This window comes from Branchiostoma floridae, chromosome 18 (genome assembly GCF_000003815.2).
Source record: "Branchiostoma floridae strain S238N-H82 chromosome 18, Bfl_VNyyK, whole genome shotgun sequence".
Lineage (NCBI taxonomy): Eukaryota > Metazoa > Chordata > Leptocardii > Amphioxiformes > Branchiostomatidae > Branchiostoma > Branchiostoma floridae.
Window position 1 is genome coordinate 1,493,734 of NC_049996.1, and position 20,196 is coordinate 1,513,929.

The following is a 20,196-nucleotide window of genomic DNA, read 5'->3' on the forward strand; positions in this document are numbered from 1 at the left end:
GAAATGACAGGTTTAACCACATGTCACTCCGCTGTGGCTCAAGGTGACCTCTCACTGCACTTATGTCACGCTTGCGTGACTGCACGGGGTTCGAAAGATACTCAGTGAATTTCAGAGATATAGAACAAATTTTTGTGTATTTTGTCGTCTTCTAAGTCATACTTTTACGTATTACGCAATGTCTAAATCATAAATAATCGGAGAAAATAACACAACAGTGACGCAGTGAACTAACCAGGCAGTGACGCAAGCTTGGCACAAGTGCAGTGAGAGGGCACCTTCACTTCAGCATATTGCATGCGAGAATGGTGATTAGAAATAAAGTGTTGCAGCTGAATTGAACAAACATCAAAGTGCTGATACGAGCTCGGCTAAAAAAAAGCTATTTTCTGGTATTTACTTTTTTTGCCGATGGCATAATCACTTTTTCTCTGTGAGGTGGAAGTTGTATCTTTGTCGAAGCAGTTGCATGATGCGTTGATCATATTATAAACTGACAGAGAAAATGTCGTAACCTCCTAGAAAAACCTGGTATATGTTGTGTGCCTTTGTCATCAGTAAACTAATCATACAACCCCTTCCAAGATTTCCTTGAAATGCTAATTATGATGGATAGTCACTAAACGGACACCCCTGTACTAACACATTTGGTACAGTCCGTCCGTTTTGCTGATGGCGCCCTGTAAAATGTTAATGTGTCCCTCTTTCTCAACGTTAAGGGCAAAATTTCAGTTTGGGGTTCCCCAATGCTTTCTTGTCTACGCTTTCGGAGAACATATGAAGTATTTGAAACTTCCATGTGGATTTTTACCTGTATTTTGGATGTTTGAAGGAGAGAATTTGTACATTCTGACTGGATGTGTGCTTTTTGAGTAGACAACAACATGGCCACTGTTGGGGAAACTGCGTGGCGGTGTGAGGAAAACGTGTTAGAGAGAGGTAAGATTCTAAAATATTCGGTTGAAATTGAATAGAGGCGAAGAACATTATGTTATGTAATGATGCGTGAAAATGTGTGTTACTAGTATATTGCGTACAATGTTTGATAGTTTTCTTCTGACTGCCACGTGTAGTATATTGAATGTTTGACTTTTGTTTCTAAAGCGTGAACAAATACACCGAGTTTGTTTTAAACAGTTCATTGGGCAATGAGAGAAATTTTGACTTTTTATCTGTAGAAAATGTTGGAACAAAAAAGAGACCAAATTTCAACCGCCTCGTGGCGTTGGGTTCCGTGACACCTGTAACTACTATAATGCATGCACGTGTACGTCATTAAAGCCATACTGTACTCCAGAGGAGAGTGTTCCAGTTCTGCTAGTAATATGTTTCTGAATCCCAAGATGTAATTGTATCGACCACTTGGCATTGAACCTTGACAAAGGAGCAGTTGCATTATAAATCATTAACCCCCTGAGTACCCTCCAATTAAATTACAGCCATGTGTAACACATTATAATGCGAACAAACATTGGGCAAACTTCAACTTGGCAGCTCTAAAGACATATTTGGTTGAGCTTGAAAATTACTCTTGCAATGTGTTTCTGGATACTTGTTCGACAACTTGTAGCCTTAGTAACTTTATTTCCCAATTGCTTTGGCATGTGTATGAGTAGTTGTTCATCATTTTCCATCCTTAACAACCTAATTCTTTTATTTATTTGACCCCAAAATTGACCTGGCACTTTAGCAGTTATCCCATAGGAGCCAATAGTTAAATTCCCATCATGCATCACACCTGCATCACATGTATGGATCTGCATGAAGGGACAATACTCAGTTACTGGATTATAAAAGGTCCATTTATTTGTTCATCTGTGATTAATTGTTATACATTTAGTTGATTTTGTGTACATAAAGATGTGGTCTTTTAGAAAATAACACTCTCCTCTGGAATACGCATGCACGTGTACGTCATTAATGCTCCTGTTTTGGTTCGGCTGTTTATTTTGTTCACCAAAACGAAGAAACAAACAAACAAAGAAACAAACAAACAAACAGACAAACAATGTAAGAGCAGGCCAGTACTACTTTTTCCCAGGCTAAATTCAAATCGCAAATTGCATTTCTACGTCTACTACAAACGAGAATCGTGGCATGCTTACTGGCAATAGCTGAGGATTGTTCCATGAGAGTGTCGTTCTGTAACATTATGGTATATATGCTGTGTAAAAAGAAAGCAACGCATAAATGATTTCGCTCATGCTCGCGAGGCGACATGCCAAGCTACATACGAATGCAGCAAAGGGGCCGTGAGTTATAGTACTAGTTATAAACACACGGACAAGACCTACCACGATACCTCCTTCAGGAGGTGACCCTCCTTCCCGGAGGTATTCAAACTGGAATTACAGTTTAGATAGTCTTCCAATGATATTTAATCTTCGTATTAATATAAAATTGATGCACAATTCATTCAAAAGAAAGAAGCTCGCCCTATACTATAATGGTCTAAGTGTATGCGATAGGAAGTGGGTGGTTATTTGAAAATATGTTTTTAAGGAGAACAAATATGTGTCAAAGTGATCGAAGAAACAGGTGTACCAAGTTCAGAATGAGTGTGTAAAGCTTGTGAGTTGTCATGCCCCCTGACGTTTCTGAGATCAACTGCAGCCAAACATGCACAACCACCTCGACCAATGAGCCATATTGCGATTTTACTTTTTGTTGGTCCCATAGATTATTCTCCTCATTGACACAATTACCAGCATCAAGAAACTACTTGTCAACATAGACCAGATTCTATTGGTCTCCTGACTGGCCTTCTTGGCTAGTTTTGACTGCATGCGACTGATGTTTTGTGCATGTGAGACGGTGTAGCTCTGCTTTGTATGAAGCCAAACGCGTGAGGGTATTGCAGGGGAAACCAAGTATCTGCTCATTTTCTACAAAGAATGATTCTTCTGATTCTGTAAGCCCCACAATTGGAAGGATTTCGACAATCATTTCGGGTGCTGTCAAAAGTTGAACAAGTTATAATTCATGTTCATAGTCCTCTTTTATGTTCTTGCAAGAATTCCATCAGCAGTAAACCCTAAAAGGGCCCCAGATTTAGCAAGTACGTACCCCTCGTGAAACTTAAACCCGACACGACAGGTGTACTGTTTACAGTCAGCGCCCCTGTCTACGGAGACGTTCTCCACAAGTAGACTTCTCACAGGAGAGAGCATCAGATTCTGTACTGTTTAGACTGAGGACCTGCGTGGACTCTCGTAGTCATGCCGGAGAAAGAAGAAAGAATCGTCTCGCAGCCCAATGTCAAGGTAGACGCGGATGTCCCCAAACATAAGTGCTGTTGGGTCGCCCTCTTGTCATTGTGTTTGTTGACTGTCAATACTATTGTGTGCATGCACTTGGCGAGAAGGTTGGCGTACGTGGAGGGACAACTCGCCAAGCAGGGTGTTTCTACCAGCGAAGAAACTTCTACAGACGGAAGGTTTGGAGAACGTGCAGATCTAGAGATGTCTGACGAAGCGAAGGTGCAGCCGGCTACAGTCAAGGACAACAAAATAAAAGAACGAATGTACGAAATAACTACGTTGTTAAATACCTTTGCATAGTCATAAAACTCTCCATTTCCACTAGTATCAAAGACTCAACGTGTGTTTTGGCAAATGTCTTTGATATCTTTTCGTGAAAATTGTTTTGTGACATTTGCAACCCGTTTCGACTAATAATTTCTGTGGAGTTAGCTCTAGACTCTTTGAAAGCGTTGCGTAACTATACAACGTTAACGAACTTGATTTGTGTTTGCTGCATGCCGCTAAACTGTGTTGGATTTGTTATTTTCTTTCAGGGTCTATACAGCGGTGCAGCTTGGCCACCCTCTCTAAGGGAATTCGACCATCAAAACAGAAAGAGTAGATCCCCACGGGACGGTATGAACGAACACATTTAATTTTGTTTCTTCTGAGTTCAGTATTCATTTCCTATAACGAAAAAACATATCTAAAATCAATCAGACATTAGTAGCGCCTATTATCTTCGTTTTAAGCGGTACAGAATTTGACGAAAAGATTAGACTGCGCAATCTTTATCTGTGCTGTCTTGTTGAACAGCAAGTTTTATACCCTAATTATAAATTGGATGTAAAAGAGGTGAAGACAAAGTATATATCAACCAATAGGAAACAAAACATCTCTTCAGTGTCACTAGAGAATAATGGTAGATGTTATCTAAACCGTTTCCTATAATTGACCGTTTCCTATAATTGCTTGATGAAGTACTTTTTGCTGTAATGTCTAACCTTCATTAACATAAAAACGTAAAATTTTGTGTATTCTGTTAACGGTTATTGAGACATAACAAGACGCATTATGTCTGAATTGCTGCTATGGATCACACTGATAGTATGGGTGAATTTTGTCACTCCAAACTCCGCTGACACAGCCTGCCCCTCCCCCTGTACTTGTACCAACTCGTACGGTGAGCTAACCGTCTCCTGTGCCGAGCAGGGACTCCCAGAGGTCCCCTTCAATATTCCAACATCCGTCGTCAGGCTGAACCTCAACAATTTCTTAGTCTTAGATCCCAATTGGGAAACAATTCTAATCCTGTCATGACCAGCTTGTCGTATTCATTATTTCTGCCGTTTTCTCACAGAAGACGAGTGTAACTCCAACCCTTGCCAGAATGACGGGACCTGCATTGATGGTGTGGATCATTACATCTGTCAGTGTGCACGTGGATGGGTCGGCGTTCACTGTGAAACAAGTGAGCAAATATACTCGACACGAAAAGTTTAGAATATCAGATTTGGTAGATCATGCTTCGGCACCAATTTCAATGGATTATAATCAAGTTGCCTTCATGTACTCTCCAAGCAGAGGTTAGACTCCGGCTGTTTTTGACGTTTTATTAGTCGTTTTTATTGGGATTTCTATCTTTTTGAATTTTCCATTGTTTCTTGCTGTGTCCGGCTGGCGGACTTCAAGAAACATGACGAATAGAAAGCCCGATAAAAACGAAAAAAAAAACACGTCAAAAATAGCCAGAGCTTAACCTCTGCTTGGAGAGTAGCCGGCATGCACTATTTCAGTCCGATGAAAGAAAAATCAGTAGTTGACTTCAGTAGTAGGGTAATCTCGGCACTTGACCGTATTTTTGTGACCGACAGACGTAAGCAGGCATGGAGCTCGTTCCACGAGTCTACAATTATGAGAAGTTGGATATCATATAGCACAGGAAAGGAAATCACACATTTGCAAGCTTTTGAATGACATATAACACATTGAAATCGATTGCAGAACAACGATTGTAAATCGTTGCAGAACAACGGAAATATGATCAACCAAACTTTTTGTGCTGAGTTTGTATATATGTGTAAATATTTATTGGCTTATCTGTTTGTTTGAAACTCGTTCATACGGTTGTGAAACATACAAATATACCAGTTACTACTTTCTCTACTTACAGAAGAAAAGTTGTCGTCAATAGAACGGACTTCACGTGATTGGGCACACATTCAAACTATCTCAGGTGAGAACGAATTAAGCTCGTTGCAAAAATCCCTTTTTTTATAGATGATGTTGTGTTCCCACGTCAAGTAAATCTTAAAGTTATGAAATTAGATCAATTAGATGGTAAGTTGACGGATGTAAACGAATAGGGTAACTTTATTGAACTTTTTATTGGATATCTCTTTCTCATACAGATTCTCAAATACGTTTTCAAACAGTAGAACGTAAGTAGTTTTTACTTCTCGTTTTTTAGCAACCACAGAAAACCAGCAGTGTGGGAAATTCACATGTGTTTTGTATGTTTTTCTTATTTATAGAAGTACTGCTAGCAAAATGAAGTGTTCTTTTCAACAAAGTATATTCTTTCACTCAGGGCCTGGAACTGTCCTTACAAAATACTGGGAACAATTTAAACCATCAGAAAAGTTCCGCTTCAACAGTGGCATATTAACTGTGCTTGAAGAAGGTGACTATTATATCTACAGCCAGGTAAGACATTTTGATTAAAAAAAGACATTCATAATAATGTTAAGCTGGCATTTGTGTATCATATTCAATAAAAAATGTTTGGTTATAATGTAATCTCGAAGCCGGGTGGGAAAGAGAGGGAAAGAACAATTTAAAAAGTATGCAGAAAAATATGTATTTGACTACTACCCAACGCGATATAATTTTCCCTTCTGTATCTTGGTACAATAAGAAACGTATCAATCAGAAATAATGAATGTACCAGTGAATGTTGACTTTGATCAAAAGAACGATCTACATAATATAATGCCCGCTATCATTACCCATTCTTCTCAATAAACAAAGAAGCCCTTTATCTCGCCCATACAGGTTTTGTCTCAAAACAACAATACGAATGGTATACGTGTGCCAGCAACCAGCCATTCTGTAATGGTGGTAAAAGATGATAAGGACAACCCATACCGCTTCCTGAATTGCTTGAGGTATATGGAGGAAACTAAGTATACGACCTGGAAAACCTGTTTCACGGCAGGGGTCATGCACCTCTCCCCAAACAACAGCGTGTACCTGAACATTCACTACCATGACTGTATCATCAAACTGGATCAAGCCGCAACGTTTTTTGGAGTCATCAAACTTCCCAACACCAGAGGCCAACCCAACAAAAGCCTCGTGGATGGAGAAAAGTCCTCTTCGGATAAAGGTGAAGACGACCAGCCAACCGGCGTTGCATACCGTGATCAATTTGCCAAGTCAAATTTTGAGAAATTAATTATACCGTTCTAAGAGTGTTATGTCATTGTTGAACTTTCCTGACCACTCTTAAGCTTTATAGTGAAGGCAACGTTTCTCGCATATTTCAATCTCAGAAATCGCTGTATACTGAAAAGGGGGTCTTAAATAACCAGAACAGTTGCAAATCTGAAGCCCCCTTCTATAGGAAGTGTAGCAAACAAATGCAAGGCTGGACGGCTTGCGCCAATGGAAAATAATTTTCAATGATTATTGCCTCAGAAATGCCTGAAATTATCTCAGAGTAAGTGCATGTCTAAGAGAGCTGAATCAAAAGTACTGCGTTTATCTATAAAGCAAGTATGAAAAACTGACAAAATTAAAGGAAATAATTCCTATTTATGGTGACATGTTGTAAAGAAATGCAGCAATTCTTATCCTATCAGGGCAAGATTATTGCATTCATTATTTCATTTTTCTAATTTTCTAACAGTAGACGAGTGTAACTCCAACCCTTGTCAGAATAACGGAACCTGCATTGACGGTGTGGGACACTACATATGTCAGTGTACACGTGGATGGGTCGGCGTTCACTGCGAAATACGTAAGTAAATATGCGATAGAAAACGTTTCAAGGCTTATGTTTTGTTTGATATTGTTTGAAACTCGTTAATCCCGTTGTATAATATCGGTTGCTGAATGAACGATATTTTGTCCAATTTTTACCAACAGAAGAAAAATTGTCGTCGATGGAACGAACTTCTCGTGATTGGGCACATATCAAAGCTGCCGCAGGTGAGATGGAATTATTAGGCCCGTAGCAAGAATAAGAGAGGACTTAATTTATTTCCCCTTTTCTGCTATATTTCTGTGTCAAGCCAAATGTCGTTCAATTGGATCAAAACTTGACAAAAGTAGACGGATAGGATAAGTTTACCTAACTACTGGATATTACTTTCTTATACAGACTCCACAGGTGACACGCACACAGTGAAACGTAAGTAATTTGTTCTTTCTGTGTTTGTTAAGCAATATATAAATTTATATAAATATATGTATATACACACACACATACACACACACACACTCGCACACATATATATATATATGTGTGTGTGTGTGTGTGTGTGTGTGTGTGTGTGTGTGTGTGTGTGTGTAGACAGCATCGTCGAAAATCTATGTATATTGAGACCATTACATATAGTTTTGCCATCTACAGATTAGTAATGCTAGCAAATTGAATGGTTCCTTTCAATTCATTTGTTAACTGATTAGGGGATGACACTGTCCTCACAAAGTACTGGGAGCTGTCTGATCTATCGGAAAAGTTCCGCTTCAACAGTGGCGTACTGACTGTGTTGGAAGAGGGTGACTATTATGTCTACAGCCAGGTAAGATATGTCTTATTTTCTCCTTCAGAAGAATGTTTATCTGGTATTTTTTTCTTTTTAGTACATCGTGTTTGGTAACAATGACGATAGGAGGGGGGGGGGAGGAAGCAAATAATTAATTGAATGCTGATTTCAGTCAAAAGAAAGACTCATATAATGTCATATAATGCCCCTTGTTATTGCAAAGTCGTCTCAGAAACAAAATAAGTATTTTTTCTTATCCATACAGGTTTATTATCGGTACAACAATAAACAATTGAAATCAATCAGCCACTCTGTAATGGTGGTACAAAATGAAAAGGGCAACCCATTACGCTTCTTGACTTGTTGGAAGTATATGGAGGAGGTCGTGCCCTGGAACACATGCTTCACCGCAGGGGTCATTCACCTCCTTCCAAACAGCAGCGTGTACTTGCACATGCCCTGTGATGGTTGTGCCATCGGAGTGTACCAGGACGCAACGTTTTTTGGAGTTATGAAACTTCCCAACACCAATAGTTCTAACATGAAAGTGCAGGGAGAAAATTCCCCTTCAGATAAAGTTGAAGACGACCCGCCAGCCGTCGCCCACCGTGTTCAATCTACCAAGTCAAATTTTGAGAAACTGATGAGAAGTAACTTTCTAACCATACTAAATGAGTTACCGAACGGCGCTAAGTATCGCATTACAAGTAGAGGTAAAATAGTGTTGAAGTGAAGATAACTTTGGGAAAAACTTTTGAGTTTAGAGCTGTAGTAGATTTTGACTCACTGCCGACACGACGACAAGCTGTACTATACAGCAGAGAGCAATGATAGATACATTGTATCTTTAATAACTGTGTACTTTGCACCACCAGTTGTACTGTGAACAAATCAAAGGCATGATGACAATATTGCAGTTCTCTTTCTTTCGTTTTTCGTGTGCCTGTGTGCATGTGTCTCACTGTGTATATGTGCTTGTGTGTGTGTGTGTGTGTGTGTGTGTGTGTGTGTGTGTGTGTGTGTGTGTGTGTGTGTGTGTGTGTGTGTGTGTGTGTGTGTGTGTGTGTGTGTGTGTGTGTGTGTGTGTGTGTGTGTGTGTGTGTGTGTGTGTACATGCGTGCGTTAGTGCGTGTGTGTCCTTCAGAACTACATAGCTAGCAAAAACTATTGGTATACGATAGTCTGTTGCAAGGCCAAAGCACCTTGTCACCTTCGACACGTTATGAAAAGGTCATAAACTGTATACTGTTGACCATGCCTTTTGTAACTTGTAACTCAATCGTGACGATAAGCATTGAAAGGTTACGAAACCCGTTTTGCCCCCTACTGCCTTACAATAGGTGCCTCCCCTACATGTAAGGACCATGTAACAAAGGTGCCTTTGTCAAGAACAGAAGTGCTTTGAATATCGTTATCAAAGACAACAGTATCACCTATCCAAGCAAGCATATCACACCTAATGACACCTAACCACTAGCCTGGAGGTCATTTGTAGTTGAAGGTCATGTGATCTTTGTGGCGGCATTCACAGTTGAGTTGGGTCAGATTAACGTCAAATGCAGAAGTGAACATTCTGTTGTAAGGAATGACACCAGAAGTACAGCAACTTATACCTGATTGCCATCTTCACGCAAAAGAACAGTGTCCAAGCGCAGCAAGAACTGAGGACAGTTTATCTAGCAGTGTCTAAGTATCAACAGGTGAGTCCAAGAACATACAGTTGGTCGTTAAATTTTACGTAATTCTTAAGGGGCCTAGCATGGAAGGCATGTCAAATCCAGTGTGAGTTCAACACAGCAGATAACGTTAACACCGTGGTATGTTTATGTGATTTATATGTGTATATGGTCTGCTTCGAAATGTTCAAGGTCCCTAGTGATATAATCTATCTGTGTAAAGTTTAGATAGAAGGAAGTTTCATTGTCTTCCTTTTCTAGGTAGTAGTAGAAATGAATAGGAAATTGAAAAGTATTGGTAGCAATTAGCAGTTACTATTCTGTAGTTGTACACCCACTAGGCTACTAGTATACTATGTTGTAAATGGTAACAGGTACTGTATCCATACTTCTATTAACAAATCACAATCGTAACTGCTATGCAGTTCTATAATATCAATATCTGTACAACGTAAATCAATAAGGAAAACTTGATGATGTACAATATACTATTTTAAGCACATTTTTAGATCGACTTCCTCTTTCACATCCTGTGTTTATAGGTAACAAGATGGCGCGCCCATACACAGGTAGCCACCTGTCAACAACATTCTTTGTTGGCGTAACAATGGCAGCCTATTTGATCGCGCCGATTCGAACCTGCCCAGTGAACTGCACCTGTACCCCGGACCCTTTCATGGTTGTCATTTGTAACGGTCAAGACTTTACTGAAATTCCTGAAAATATACCCAAGAATACAGTGACTCTAAGTCTTTCCTACAACAAAATCACTATTCTTGATCTGCGTACGTTATATGGCCTGGAATCATTAGAACGAGTTGACTTCTCATCGAATAAAATAAAAACGATCCATGGATCGTTTGAATCGTTAAAAAACCTTTACATCATCGACCTCTCCAATAATAACATTGAAGTTATTCCATGGACAACGTTTGGAAACCTGTCACAAATGAACCTCTTCAAACTGACCGGCAACCCATTTAACTGCAAATGTGACCAGGGGAAAGACCTGTGTGACTGCAGTGGGAATATTTTTCGCTGCACTTGTAACATGCAGTGGTTACAGGTACAGGTACAGAAGTATCCAACACTTAGTTGGGACGTAACGTGTGAGAATCCAGCTAAAGTCCGTGGAAAGTCCATAGAAGTGGTCACGTTTGTACCACATGGATGTGAAACTAAGTACCAAAGGATAGTAGGTGGGACTGTGAGTGGTGGGGTAGCGCTGGTAGTACTTATTGCTGTTGTAACAGTTGTAGTGTGCCGGAAGAAACGTTGTTTGGGCACATGTCGTCAGGGTAGAAAGCAGGACGAACCGAACAGTAATATTGAAACTGAGCCACTGGCAAATGGAGACTCTCTATCAAGAATGTCTGAAGTTGACGAGGAAGACGCCAGGAATGGTGAGTGTTATAAAAAAATATGACACTTGAATTTCGGTCAGACGGCTTCGTACATTACTACTTGAATTACCTTTTTTTTCTTTGTTGTGTTGTTTATTTTTGCTTTGGAGGCTGCATTTGGTTCAAATATGCTGTCTTCGTTTGCCCTCTGCTTTTTACACTCCTCATATCTAAATTTTCTTGGTTGGAGAGTGCATATCGTTTTTGCTGTTTTTTTTTCTGTCTTTAGCCAATCAGACCTTAGGTTGGATATCTTCTGTTAATGTAAATATTGTTTTTAATTTTGTTTTTTTCTTGCACATAATACTAAAGGGCGAGCCTAATGGTACAGTATAACTATGTTAATGACCTGGTCCGAAAAAAGTAGATGCAGGTTCTTTTTTTTACAATACTATATTGTGTCATAACCGTATAGTATATTGTGAACGAGTAGAGTGACAAAAGGCTGCGGGGAAACATATTCTGCATTTTCGCGAAAATGCTGGTGTGGAACATTTCAGTATGCAGAAAACGATCAATATTGTGTAATATATACTGGATGTAAATATGATTCCATTCGACATTAGCGATAGAGTGTATGCTTGCTTATATTTGTAGGAGAGGGCGTGCATAGTGGACCAGACCCCGTGGGGAGGGGAGATCTTTTAGTTCTTCCGGAGAACGATCCACGTGAACCTTACCATGAAGAGAACGAGAAGCCGTTAGGTGAGTCGATTGTCTCTTGTTTGTGAGATAGCGTGTTACATATAGTTGGTTGGGAGTTAGTCGCCATCTCGACATGTATACAGTTACACTAGTTACAATACTTTAAGAAAATGCATTGGTGTGTGCGTGTGTGTGTGTGTCTCATGGTGTGCTTGTATCCATGTGTACATGTATGTGTGTGTGTCTGTGTTGCTATGTGCGTGTGTCTGTCTGTGTTGTTCACTCGTGTACGTGCATCAATAAATGTGCCGCTGTTTATGCGTTTGTGTGTGTATTTTGTGAGTGTGTTCTTGTGCACGTTTATTTGTGTTGTTAATGTGCATGTGTATGTGTACACGTGTATGTGTGCATTTGCATGTGTGTTGTGTCTAGTACGTATGTATGTGTGGATGTGTGCTTACGCATGTGTGTGTGTGTGTGTGTGTGTGTGTGTGTGCGCGTGCATTTAGTGTGCTGGTAGTTCTTCTGGTCGCCTTTGTCTAAAATTAATCTTTAATTATCATTCCATCATATACAGAAGTGCACCGCCCCGAAGAACCAGACTGGACACAACCAAAAGTCTATACAGATCAAGAGAACATCGTCAACCCAGAACACCGTTCAGTCAGCGAGCGTCTACCACCAGAAATAGCCGACATGATCGTCACTGAGCCACAGCTCAATAAGCTTGCCATGAACTTGGGGAATGAGTGGGAAAACCTTGCAATTGACCTAGGTCTCAAAAGGGCCGAAGTAGAGACAATAAAAGATGACAATATTGGAAAAGCCAACGTGCAGAAACTGAAAGTGTTTTTGGCGTGGAAAGCCAAACAAAAGGCTAAAGCAACGATATGGAATTTGGTAAAGGCGTTAGAAGCATTTGGTAATGGTGAAATCGACGAAGACAAGTATGACTTCTTCCTCGAGTCATCCAAAGCGACGCCCAAGAAACACGAAGAACCTTCAAACGAAAGTGAAATCAGCGTAAGTCAAAACTTCTTTCGCAGCATTTTTTTGAACAATTCTATCAATCTATTAATCATTTTGTAGTCATGTATCTAGATCACATTTTGCCTGTGCCTGACGGTTTTAAAGTAAAAGTTATTTGCTATTTTAGGGACCATGGAACTACAGCAACGAGGAGAGGTCGGCCCCCGCCAGAGGAGTGGTACATCCCGACCGCACTGCAACGTTCCAGGTGAACGGAGTAAAGGTGCACTTCCCCGAGCGGTCGGTAGAGGGAGTACGGACTGTTTCAGTTGAGGTGAGCTTGGAAAATGGTTCGTTTGGTGTTGCATTGCACCCTATTTTTGGTTCTAATTGCAGTATAGAATTCGAAATACACTGGTCCATTAGTACTTCTTCAATCCATCGCATATACACTGTATACATGAAAAGAGGCGTTCAGCTATTTGATTGCCCTCCGTTCAAAGGTGAGTTATTTGGAACTATTGCATTGCTTCATTGTTGTTTTTTTTTGTTCCATAACGTACCTCATATGATCATATTGGAAATTCCGACTAGACAGGGTGCATAGCAAACTATAATCTCCAAGCAGATCCTACGGTGCCATAAGATAGTGTCAAAGCTGGCCAGGGACTATAGCCGGCTAAGGGAGTCAAACGGGCACAGGAGAGTTTGATACTATACATAACGCACCGTGGATCTGGTTCGAGATTAAGCAAAATACACCATATTCTACTTGCCATGACAGGTAGAGCACCCTGTTGTTCGGAATCAGCGACAAAGGGACATTCTACAAGACGGTGTGTGCGGTCCACTGATCACTGTAGTGCAGTCCAGCGACGAAAGGTTCCAGACTCCAGTCACGGTAACAGTCGATCTGCAGTACCCCGCTGGCTCCAAGCAGTCGGAACCAAACGATGACCTAAGATGGCATCTCTTCCGGCAGACTGGTACAAATGCGTGGGAAGATGTGGCCGAATTTAGTCCACAAGTCACAGATACATCCGTAGAGTACAAAACATCTGAGTTTTCCAGGTAGTTACACAATTTATCACACTTTTACATAGCCAGTTGCACGGGATAATGCAATTCACACATAACATCGACTATCATAATTCCACCAGGTGCCATAATACCGCCACCTCAAAAAACGTTGTTATAGTGGTCTTCTCAAGATTGTCTTGAACACCGAATGTTAGATATCCTAAATGTAATACAATTCAGATATTTACGTGTTGAAGACAATCTTGAGAAGGCCTCTATAACAACGTTTTTTTTGAGGTGGCGGTATAATGGCACCTGGTGGAATTATGCGAATGGATGTTATATATCTAGATCGTTTCAAATATTTTATAAAACTTCGGTTCTGTAAGGTCCTTTTGTACATTAGCAATGGAAGACATGCAATGTCTTTATGTTTTTCCATGACAGACACTGGCTGGTCAAGCTGACTGAAGACGCAGTGCTGTCATTCATGCAGAGGATGAACGACTTCATTCAAGACTACTTCGACCCACTTGTCGTCCTCGTAATGTATCCAGGCCAAAATGGTATGTATTGTCCTATGTCTACGTCACATTTCCTATCCAGCGCCCGGCCGGGCTGTTTGCGGGAACAAAAAATTAATGTTTATGCCAATAAATATGCACAAGGCATGCTGTTGAATTATTTTGGTCCTTTTTGTGTTTTTGCTGTCTGTTATATCGTACTTTTCGTTCCCCAAAGCTACCCGGCTGGGCCCCTTTGTGGAAATGTGACATTAGCCTTAGTAATGCTACGGTCACATTTTCAAATCGGGGCCCGGTCGAGTAGCTTCGTAAAGTACGATATAAAAGAGACTGAAAACACAGAACGTAAGAAAATGTTCTCAGCATAATTTGTGTATATTTGATTTCCGTAAACATCCCAACCGGGCCGGGGTTTTTGGAAATGTGGCCGTAGTGTAACTTAGCCTGGGTATCACCCTTCGTGGTTACAACTGGCTCAATCTTTTCGCCTTTGTGAGGAACAAGTGCAAAGGGAGAGCGAGGTGTAGCTACGATGGATAAAACCCAGGCTATAATCAACAACATACAACGAAAATGCGTCGAAGGTTATAGTATATTAGGCATCCAGGTAACAAGGTACGCAAAGTAACAGTTACAAATTCTATCCATTTGAGTAACTGTTCCCTTGCAATACCATATTAAAGAATGGCCTTATAATCATGACCAGTATATATGATCATCGCTACGATTCATCATTCTATATAGATTTACAAGTACCGTTATCACCAGGTGCAGTAGTGTTGGACTGCCTCCACAAAGCCGACCCAAGCCTGAAGCACCTCGTGCTGAAGAGCGGCTACAACCAGAGGTGCGTCCTTATGGATCAGGCAGAGGAAGTCAAGGCAAGGCTGGAAGGGAACATCACGTTCACAGGGGGTGACAGCATGACGGAAGAAATCACATTTCAGCACCCTAAGACTGTCCGGGGTGATCTCAATCTCAACAAAAAGGAAGTCCTCCTCTGTCGAGACAACGCCGATCCAAACCACCTTGGCTATATTGCATATAACATCGCTCAACGCCAAGTAACGGAGATGCCCATTCACACCACAGGTAATCTTCAGACAAAAAGTGTGAAACTAGGCCGGCTCCTGTAGTTCCAAAAAAGCTGCCAGGGGAGCCAAACTTACACCACTTAATCTCTGCTCCATGCGCTAGCTATGACTCAAAAGTCATGACCATAGCATTTACAGAATTTGAGATAGCGAACCAGAGGTTCATCTACAGTACCGTAACAAGCCACTAGGGGGCCCAAAATCTGATCGTTTCGATGTTTCATCAAGACCTACTCACATTAGCTAGATATCAATACAATACATCCAGAAGTTCTAGAGTTCTACACACACACTCACACATACGAACGCGTAACGCTACAGCAAACATTAGCTTCTTGGTGAAGGTAATATAACTTTAGTTTTGTCGCCCATATACCAGATGAGACGCAGGCATTCCTTCGCCTCATCGCTTCGGAATTGAAGCTCAACCTCTTCCCACTTGAGGACGAAGCGGAAGAAACACAGCGGCTGAAGAACATAAGTGAGTGGAAGGCGAATTTCTCCAGCGATCAGACTTATAGTATAACTGCTGAGGCTTACGATAAGATCTATCGCCGTAAAATGGCAGTGTGTATATAGAATGGCCGAATAATGGACGTGGGACTGGGTTTCTGATAGGCAGGAAGGAAATTCTGACATGTGACCATGTATATCAGGAAATGTCACATCAAACTAGAACAATCAGAGATAGCAGCCGGTACAAAGCTATTTTCGATCTGCATGATGATAGTGACCATACGTATTACTTCTCAAACATACAACCTCTCTGCAGGGACGCAGCGTCTGGATTAGATTACGCTATTCTTGAGTTTACAGTCTGCGTATGACCGAAAGAAATGGACAATTAAAAAAGTATCACGTCAAGATTGTTGTCTTTTCAGTCATTCTTATGTATTTTGCATGATATTCCAATTATAAAGTCAAGGGTTAAGCTAAAGGGCACAACCGGCCAGCCGTACGTGCACATACGGGCAAGTCTACGTGCCAAAACGTGGGCAATCTTTTGGGATCCGTAAGTGGTAAGTACCGCCTCCGTACGAACTCGTAGGGAATCCGACGGATTTTGGAGCACGCAGACACGCCGTAGAACGTAACGTGCAGGCAAAACGTTGTGTGTCATTGAGCTGCAGATTCGCCTCCCGTACGTGCCAGTAAGGCGACGCGCCTGCCCTGTACAGCCTGGACGTTTTCAGAAATACGTGGCGGACGTGGCCTCCCCAAAAAACCTACCTACAAATTGCACGTACGGCGGGCTGTGCCCTTAGCTTTACACAATCTAGGTCGTAGCGAGAGCGCAGGGCGATCGCCGTCTAGTGGAATGGGAACCTGATTGGGCATCCTTTCTTTGTATTTGACCCCGTCTATTTTGAGCCACAATGCCCTATAGCGATGAAACCAAGCATAACTAACTGTCAAATGGACATACCTTTCGCCTGTGCACCTTGTAAACATTAGTTTGTGGCCTTCTCCAATTCTTGTGTTGTGGGAGGTTAGATGTTACTGTAGCAGAACGAATTCGAAGTTGTACATTTAGATCTGGGTACCATTACGGTACAAGATGTCAAGAAAGGACGTCGCTTCCAAGCCTTCATCGGAGAAAAGTGGCGGTTCAGGCCGTAGGGGATTCAACAACAAAACATGGGCCACCATTTTAAGTGGTGTTGTTGTGTTCAGCATTGCCGTGTATGCATGTCTTTTCTTCACTCTTGGAAGGATCTATGAGAAGTTTTCCCTAGAAATGCAACAAAAGAGCTTGCATTCGCGCTACGGACAAGACACACTGAACTTAAAGGCAAGTCACCTTCATATTTTGAATCATTATGGATCATAACTATATATTGTAGGATATATGGAAGCATTTTAAGTGTCGAAATGTGCTGACACGCATGGATGATGTATCTAATGCACCCAACTTACAAACCGAAGTATTTTGATAGTACATTTGGTGTTTTATGCTTCTTTGGTTTCAAAAGTGAAAGTAAAAAATTCCCTATCCATTTGCATTAACTATCAATATTGTGCATGTTTATATCACAAGAAATTTTGCAAGCAAATCCAGTAGAAGCCGCTTGATTGCACGGCCTATTTGCCAGTAAATTTCGTGCAATTATCCGGCTGGTGCAATTATGCGAAGTTATCTAGCTGGACCGCACCGGTTTGGGATTTGGGGATTCTGTGCAGTTAACAGAAGTGTGCGTTAATCCGTTGTGCAATTAACTGATTTTTGCTGTACAAATAAAATAATGTTTACCTTCTCTTGTTTAACAAAACTAATGCCCTTACTAAAAACACATTATGTGGTGACCAATCCCTCTAGTTCTGTCCTGCCACTTGCTACACGTATTCTAACACCACAGGGTGTCTGCCACACCTCCTCATTGACCTCATATGTGTGAAGAATAGTTAGTAGTAAAAAGAAAAAGCAAGGGGCAAAAAACAATATATCTTCTGTGAAGGTTAGGACTGGGTACGGTGTACCGGTACATAACCGTTTTTTTCTTATTGGGTCGACCGGTCCGGAAATACCGGAGCTGAAAAAAAATGGGTGGACCGGATGTTGGACCTATTGGAAAAAGAACAGGTTATATGATCAGGAATTCACACGTTTTAGAGCTTACCTGATGAAGAAAATAACAAGAGCGAAGTAGAGTATAGCCTATAGTCATTTCTACCAAGTTTTACTACCAATCGTACAGGGGGAAATAGGTAGCCTTGTGGGATTTCAAAACGCCAGTGAGCGTCGAATACACAAAACAGATTTCTTTTTAGTTTGAAATGGAACATTGTTTTGAGTATCGTCCATTCACATGTTTTCACATACTTAGGCCATGTTGATTTGATTATATGGATGACATCCTCCGGGAACTCCAAGCGAGCGAGCGAATAAAAAAAAAGTTTGGCCAAAAAAAAAGTTGCCTTCAGTATGAAATCTAAGTGGCCAGGAAGGTTGAACATAGGACTGAACACACATAGTATGGTATACCAACAGTTAGGTGTAGGGACCAGTACATCATACGGGTGCAAACATTTTTTTCTTCTTGGACAAATGCAAAAAAAATCAGACCTGAAAAAAAAACAGAGGAACAGGTTTCGCCAATTACAAAATGGACACACTATGTCGGCAGCCATTTGGGGTCTAACCGGGGGGCCAAGAAGACAACAAGAGCGAAGTCAAGTATAGTTTATAGTCAATTGCACCAAGTTTCTACAGTCAAAGGTACAGAAACAGTTAGCCTTTATTACATGGAGATGGGATTTTAAAATGAAGTGGGAGTCCAATAATCCACCAAACAGATTCCTTTGTAGCAAAATTTACCAATTACCATTGTTTTGAGTATTGCCAGTTCTCAAGTTTCCACAGACAATCAGGTCCAGGTTCATGTCCGGACCTGGAAATGATCCTCTGGACCTGAATTTTTTGTACTGGTACCTCCCCCAACCAACAATAGATTTTTTTTCTTTCTGTCCTTTCACATCTTATTCTTTGACTTTAGATTCATTTGGGCATTCTATGGCATTAGTTATCTGTTTTCTGATACTTTTTTTCAATCTACAGAATATTTGTGCTCATTTTACAGCTGCTTTGCACAATTTATTGTGTGGTCAAAAACTCTTTTTTTTTTTGGAAATGGCCGAAAATCGGTGCGAGCGCGGATGTCATCCATATAATCAAATCAACGTGGCCTTAATCAGATCCAGGTTGAAGTCTGAACCTGGACCTGATCCTTTGGACCTGAATTTTCTGTACCTGTACCCACCCCTAGTAAACATAATTGGCAGTTATAAACAAAGAATGTTCAACAGTCGAAAGGATGGTAAGTTTTGTGTCATCTACTATTTGATAGGAGAGCCAGATGAAACGTCTCATCTTTGAACTGAAGTCATCTACGGAGAAGCGACCAAGACAGAAGCGCTCCCATTGGTTGACGTCATCAGCGGGTGCTCACCGAAGAGAGAAGCGCTCCCGTTGGCTGACGGGGAGTGACGAAAGTAAGGACGTGAAGTCTTAGAACACTTCCACATTTCATAGAGGCATATAACTACTAACATTAACGAATGTGCTATAACCTATCTGAATCCAAAATTCAGTCAATGCCAATTTTAAGTATACTTAGTACTTGAATGAGTTTTTCTTCAAATTGTATATGCACCATCCCAGCCAGTAGAATTGAAATAAATCAAGGAGGTCCTTTCTAGCCTGAGTACCATCCTCCGTAGTGACCGCTGGTTCAATATTTTCGCTTGCTAAACATTTCATTTTGATGTTTAGCAAGCGAAAGCATTGTGCTAGCTGTCACTACGTATACGGAGGATGGTACTCAGGCTAGGCCCTTTGTAACTTCCTTGAAGAAATACAGTAGCTATCTGTAGCACATGTGTGAGATTCTTTTAGGAATATTCTCAGGTAATATACGTGTGAAATTTAGAATGGTGATACAGTACTCTAAGCAACTTGCCGCAACAAAATTATACTCTTTTGTGGGAAAAGGTTCAAACTATTTTCAAATAACACAATGCTGGATTTTAATATGTACATCTTTTCTATGACGTCGTATGTCAATACAGATGAACTTTTTATATTTTCTTTTGGAAGTTCGCATAGTGAACCCAGGTACTGGTGCTGTTAACACGACTGAAGGCGTGGTGGAGGTCCGGAAGTTTGGGTTCTGGGGACGGATCTGTGACAAGGCCTGGGGAATGGGCGAGGCAACGGTCGTCTGTAGACAGCTGGGATACAAGACAGCACTGGACTTCTACAAGTAATAAATATTTCAATGATTGAGGGAAGGAGGGAAGGAAGGAAAGAAAGAATAAGGAGGAGAAGAGGAAGATTGAAGAACTGAAGAGTGA

At 40.9% G+C, this 20,196-nt stretch overlaps 3 protein-coding genes across 3 annotated transcripts in view; all 3 read left to right on the forward strand.

Annotated features, from left to right (window-relative positions):
• The first annotated feature begins 3,807 nt into the window (after positions 1-3,807).
• LOC118405906 lies at positions 3,808-8,900 on the forward strand. The gene is made up of 11 exons (XM_035805735.1): positions 3,808-3,878; positions 4,603-4,713; positions 5,416-5,478; positions 5,654-5,683; positions 5,833-5,948; positions 6,297-6,630; positions 7,153-7,263; positions 7,392-7,454; positions 7,627-7,656; positions 7,935-8,050; positions 8,280-8,900. The coding sequence occupies exons 6-11, from the start codon at positions 6,357-6,359 to the stop codon at positions 8,745-8,747; spliced, it is 1,062 nt and encodes a 353-aa protein (XP_035661628.1). The 5' UTR covers positions 3,808-3,878; positions 4,603-4,713; positions 5,416-5,478; positions 5,654-5,683; positions 5,833-5,948; positions 6,297-6,356; the 3' UTR covers positions 8,748-8,900.
• Positions 8,901-9,551: 651 nt separating this feature from the next.
• LOC118406261 lies at positions 9,552-16,269 on the forward strand. Its single transcript, XM_035806191.1, has 9 exons — positions 9,552-9,714; positions 10,233-11,093; positions 11,691-11,798; positions 12,316-12,761; positions 12,895-13,041; positions 13,492-13,778; positions 14,175-14,293; positions 15,020-15,343; positions 15,725-16,269. Exons 2-9 carry the CDS (start codon positions 10,241-10,243, stop codon positions 15,922-15,924), a joined length of 2,484 nt encoding a protein of 827 aa, XP_035662084.1. The 5' UTR covers positions 9,552-9,714; positions 10,233-10,240; the 3' UTR covers positions 15,925-16,269.
• A 2,889-nt stretch (positions 16,270-19,158) lies between these two features.
• The window catches only part of LOC118405957 (scavenger receptor cysteine-rich type 1 protein M130-like), a 2,367-nt gene continuing 1,329 nt past the window's right edge, over positions 19,159-20,196 (forward strand). Inside the window, exons 1-2 of the mRNA XM_035805811.1 lie at positions 19,159-19,335; positions 19,940-20,105. Coding sequence (XP_035661704.1) covers positions 19,200-19,335; positions 19,940-20,105 — 302 coding nt within the window. The 5' untranslated portion in view covers positions 19,159-19,199. The remainder of the gene's footprint in view (positions 19,336-19,939; positions 20,106-20,196) is intronic.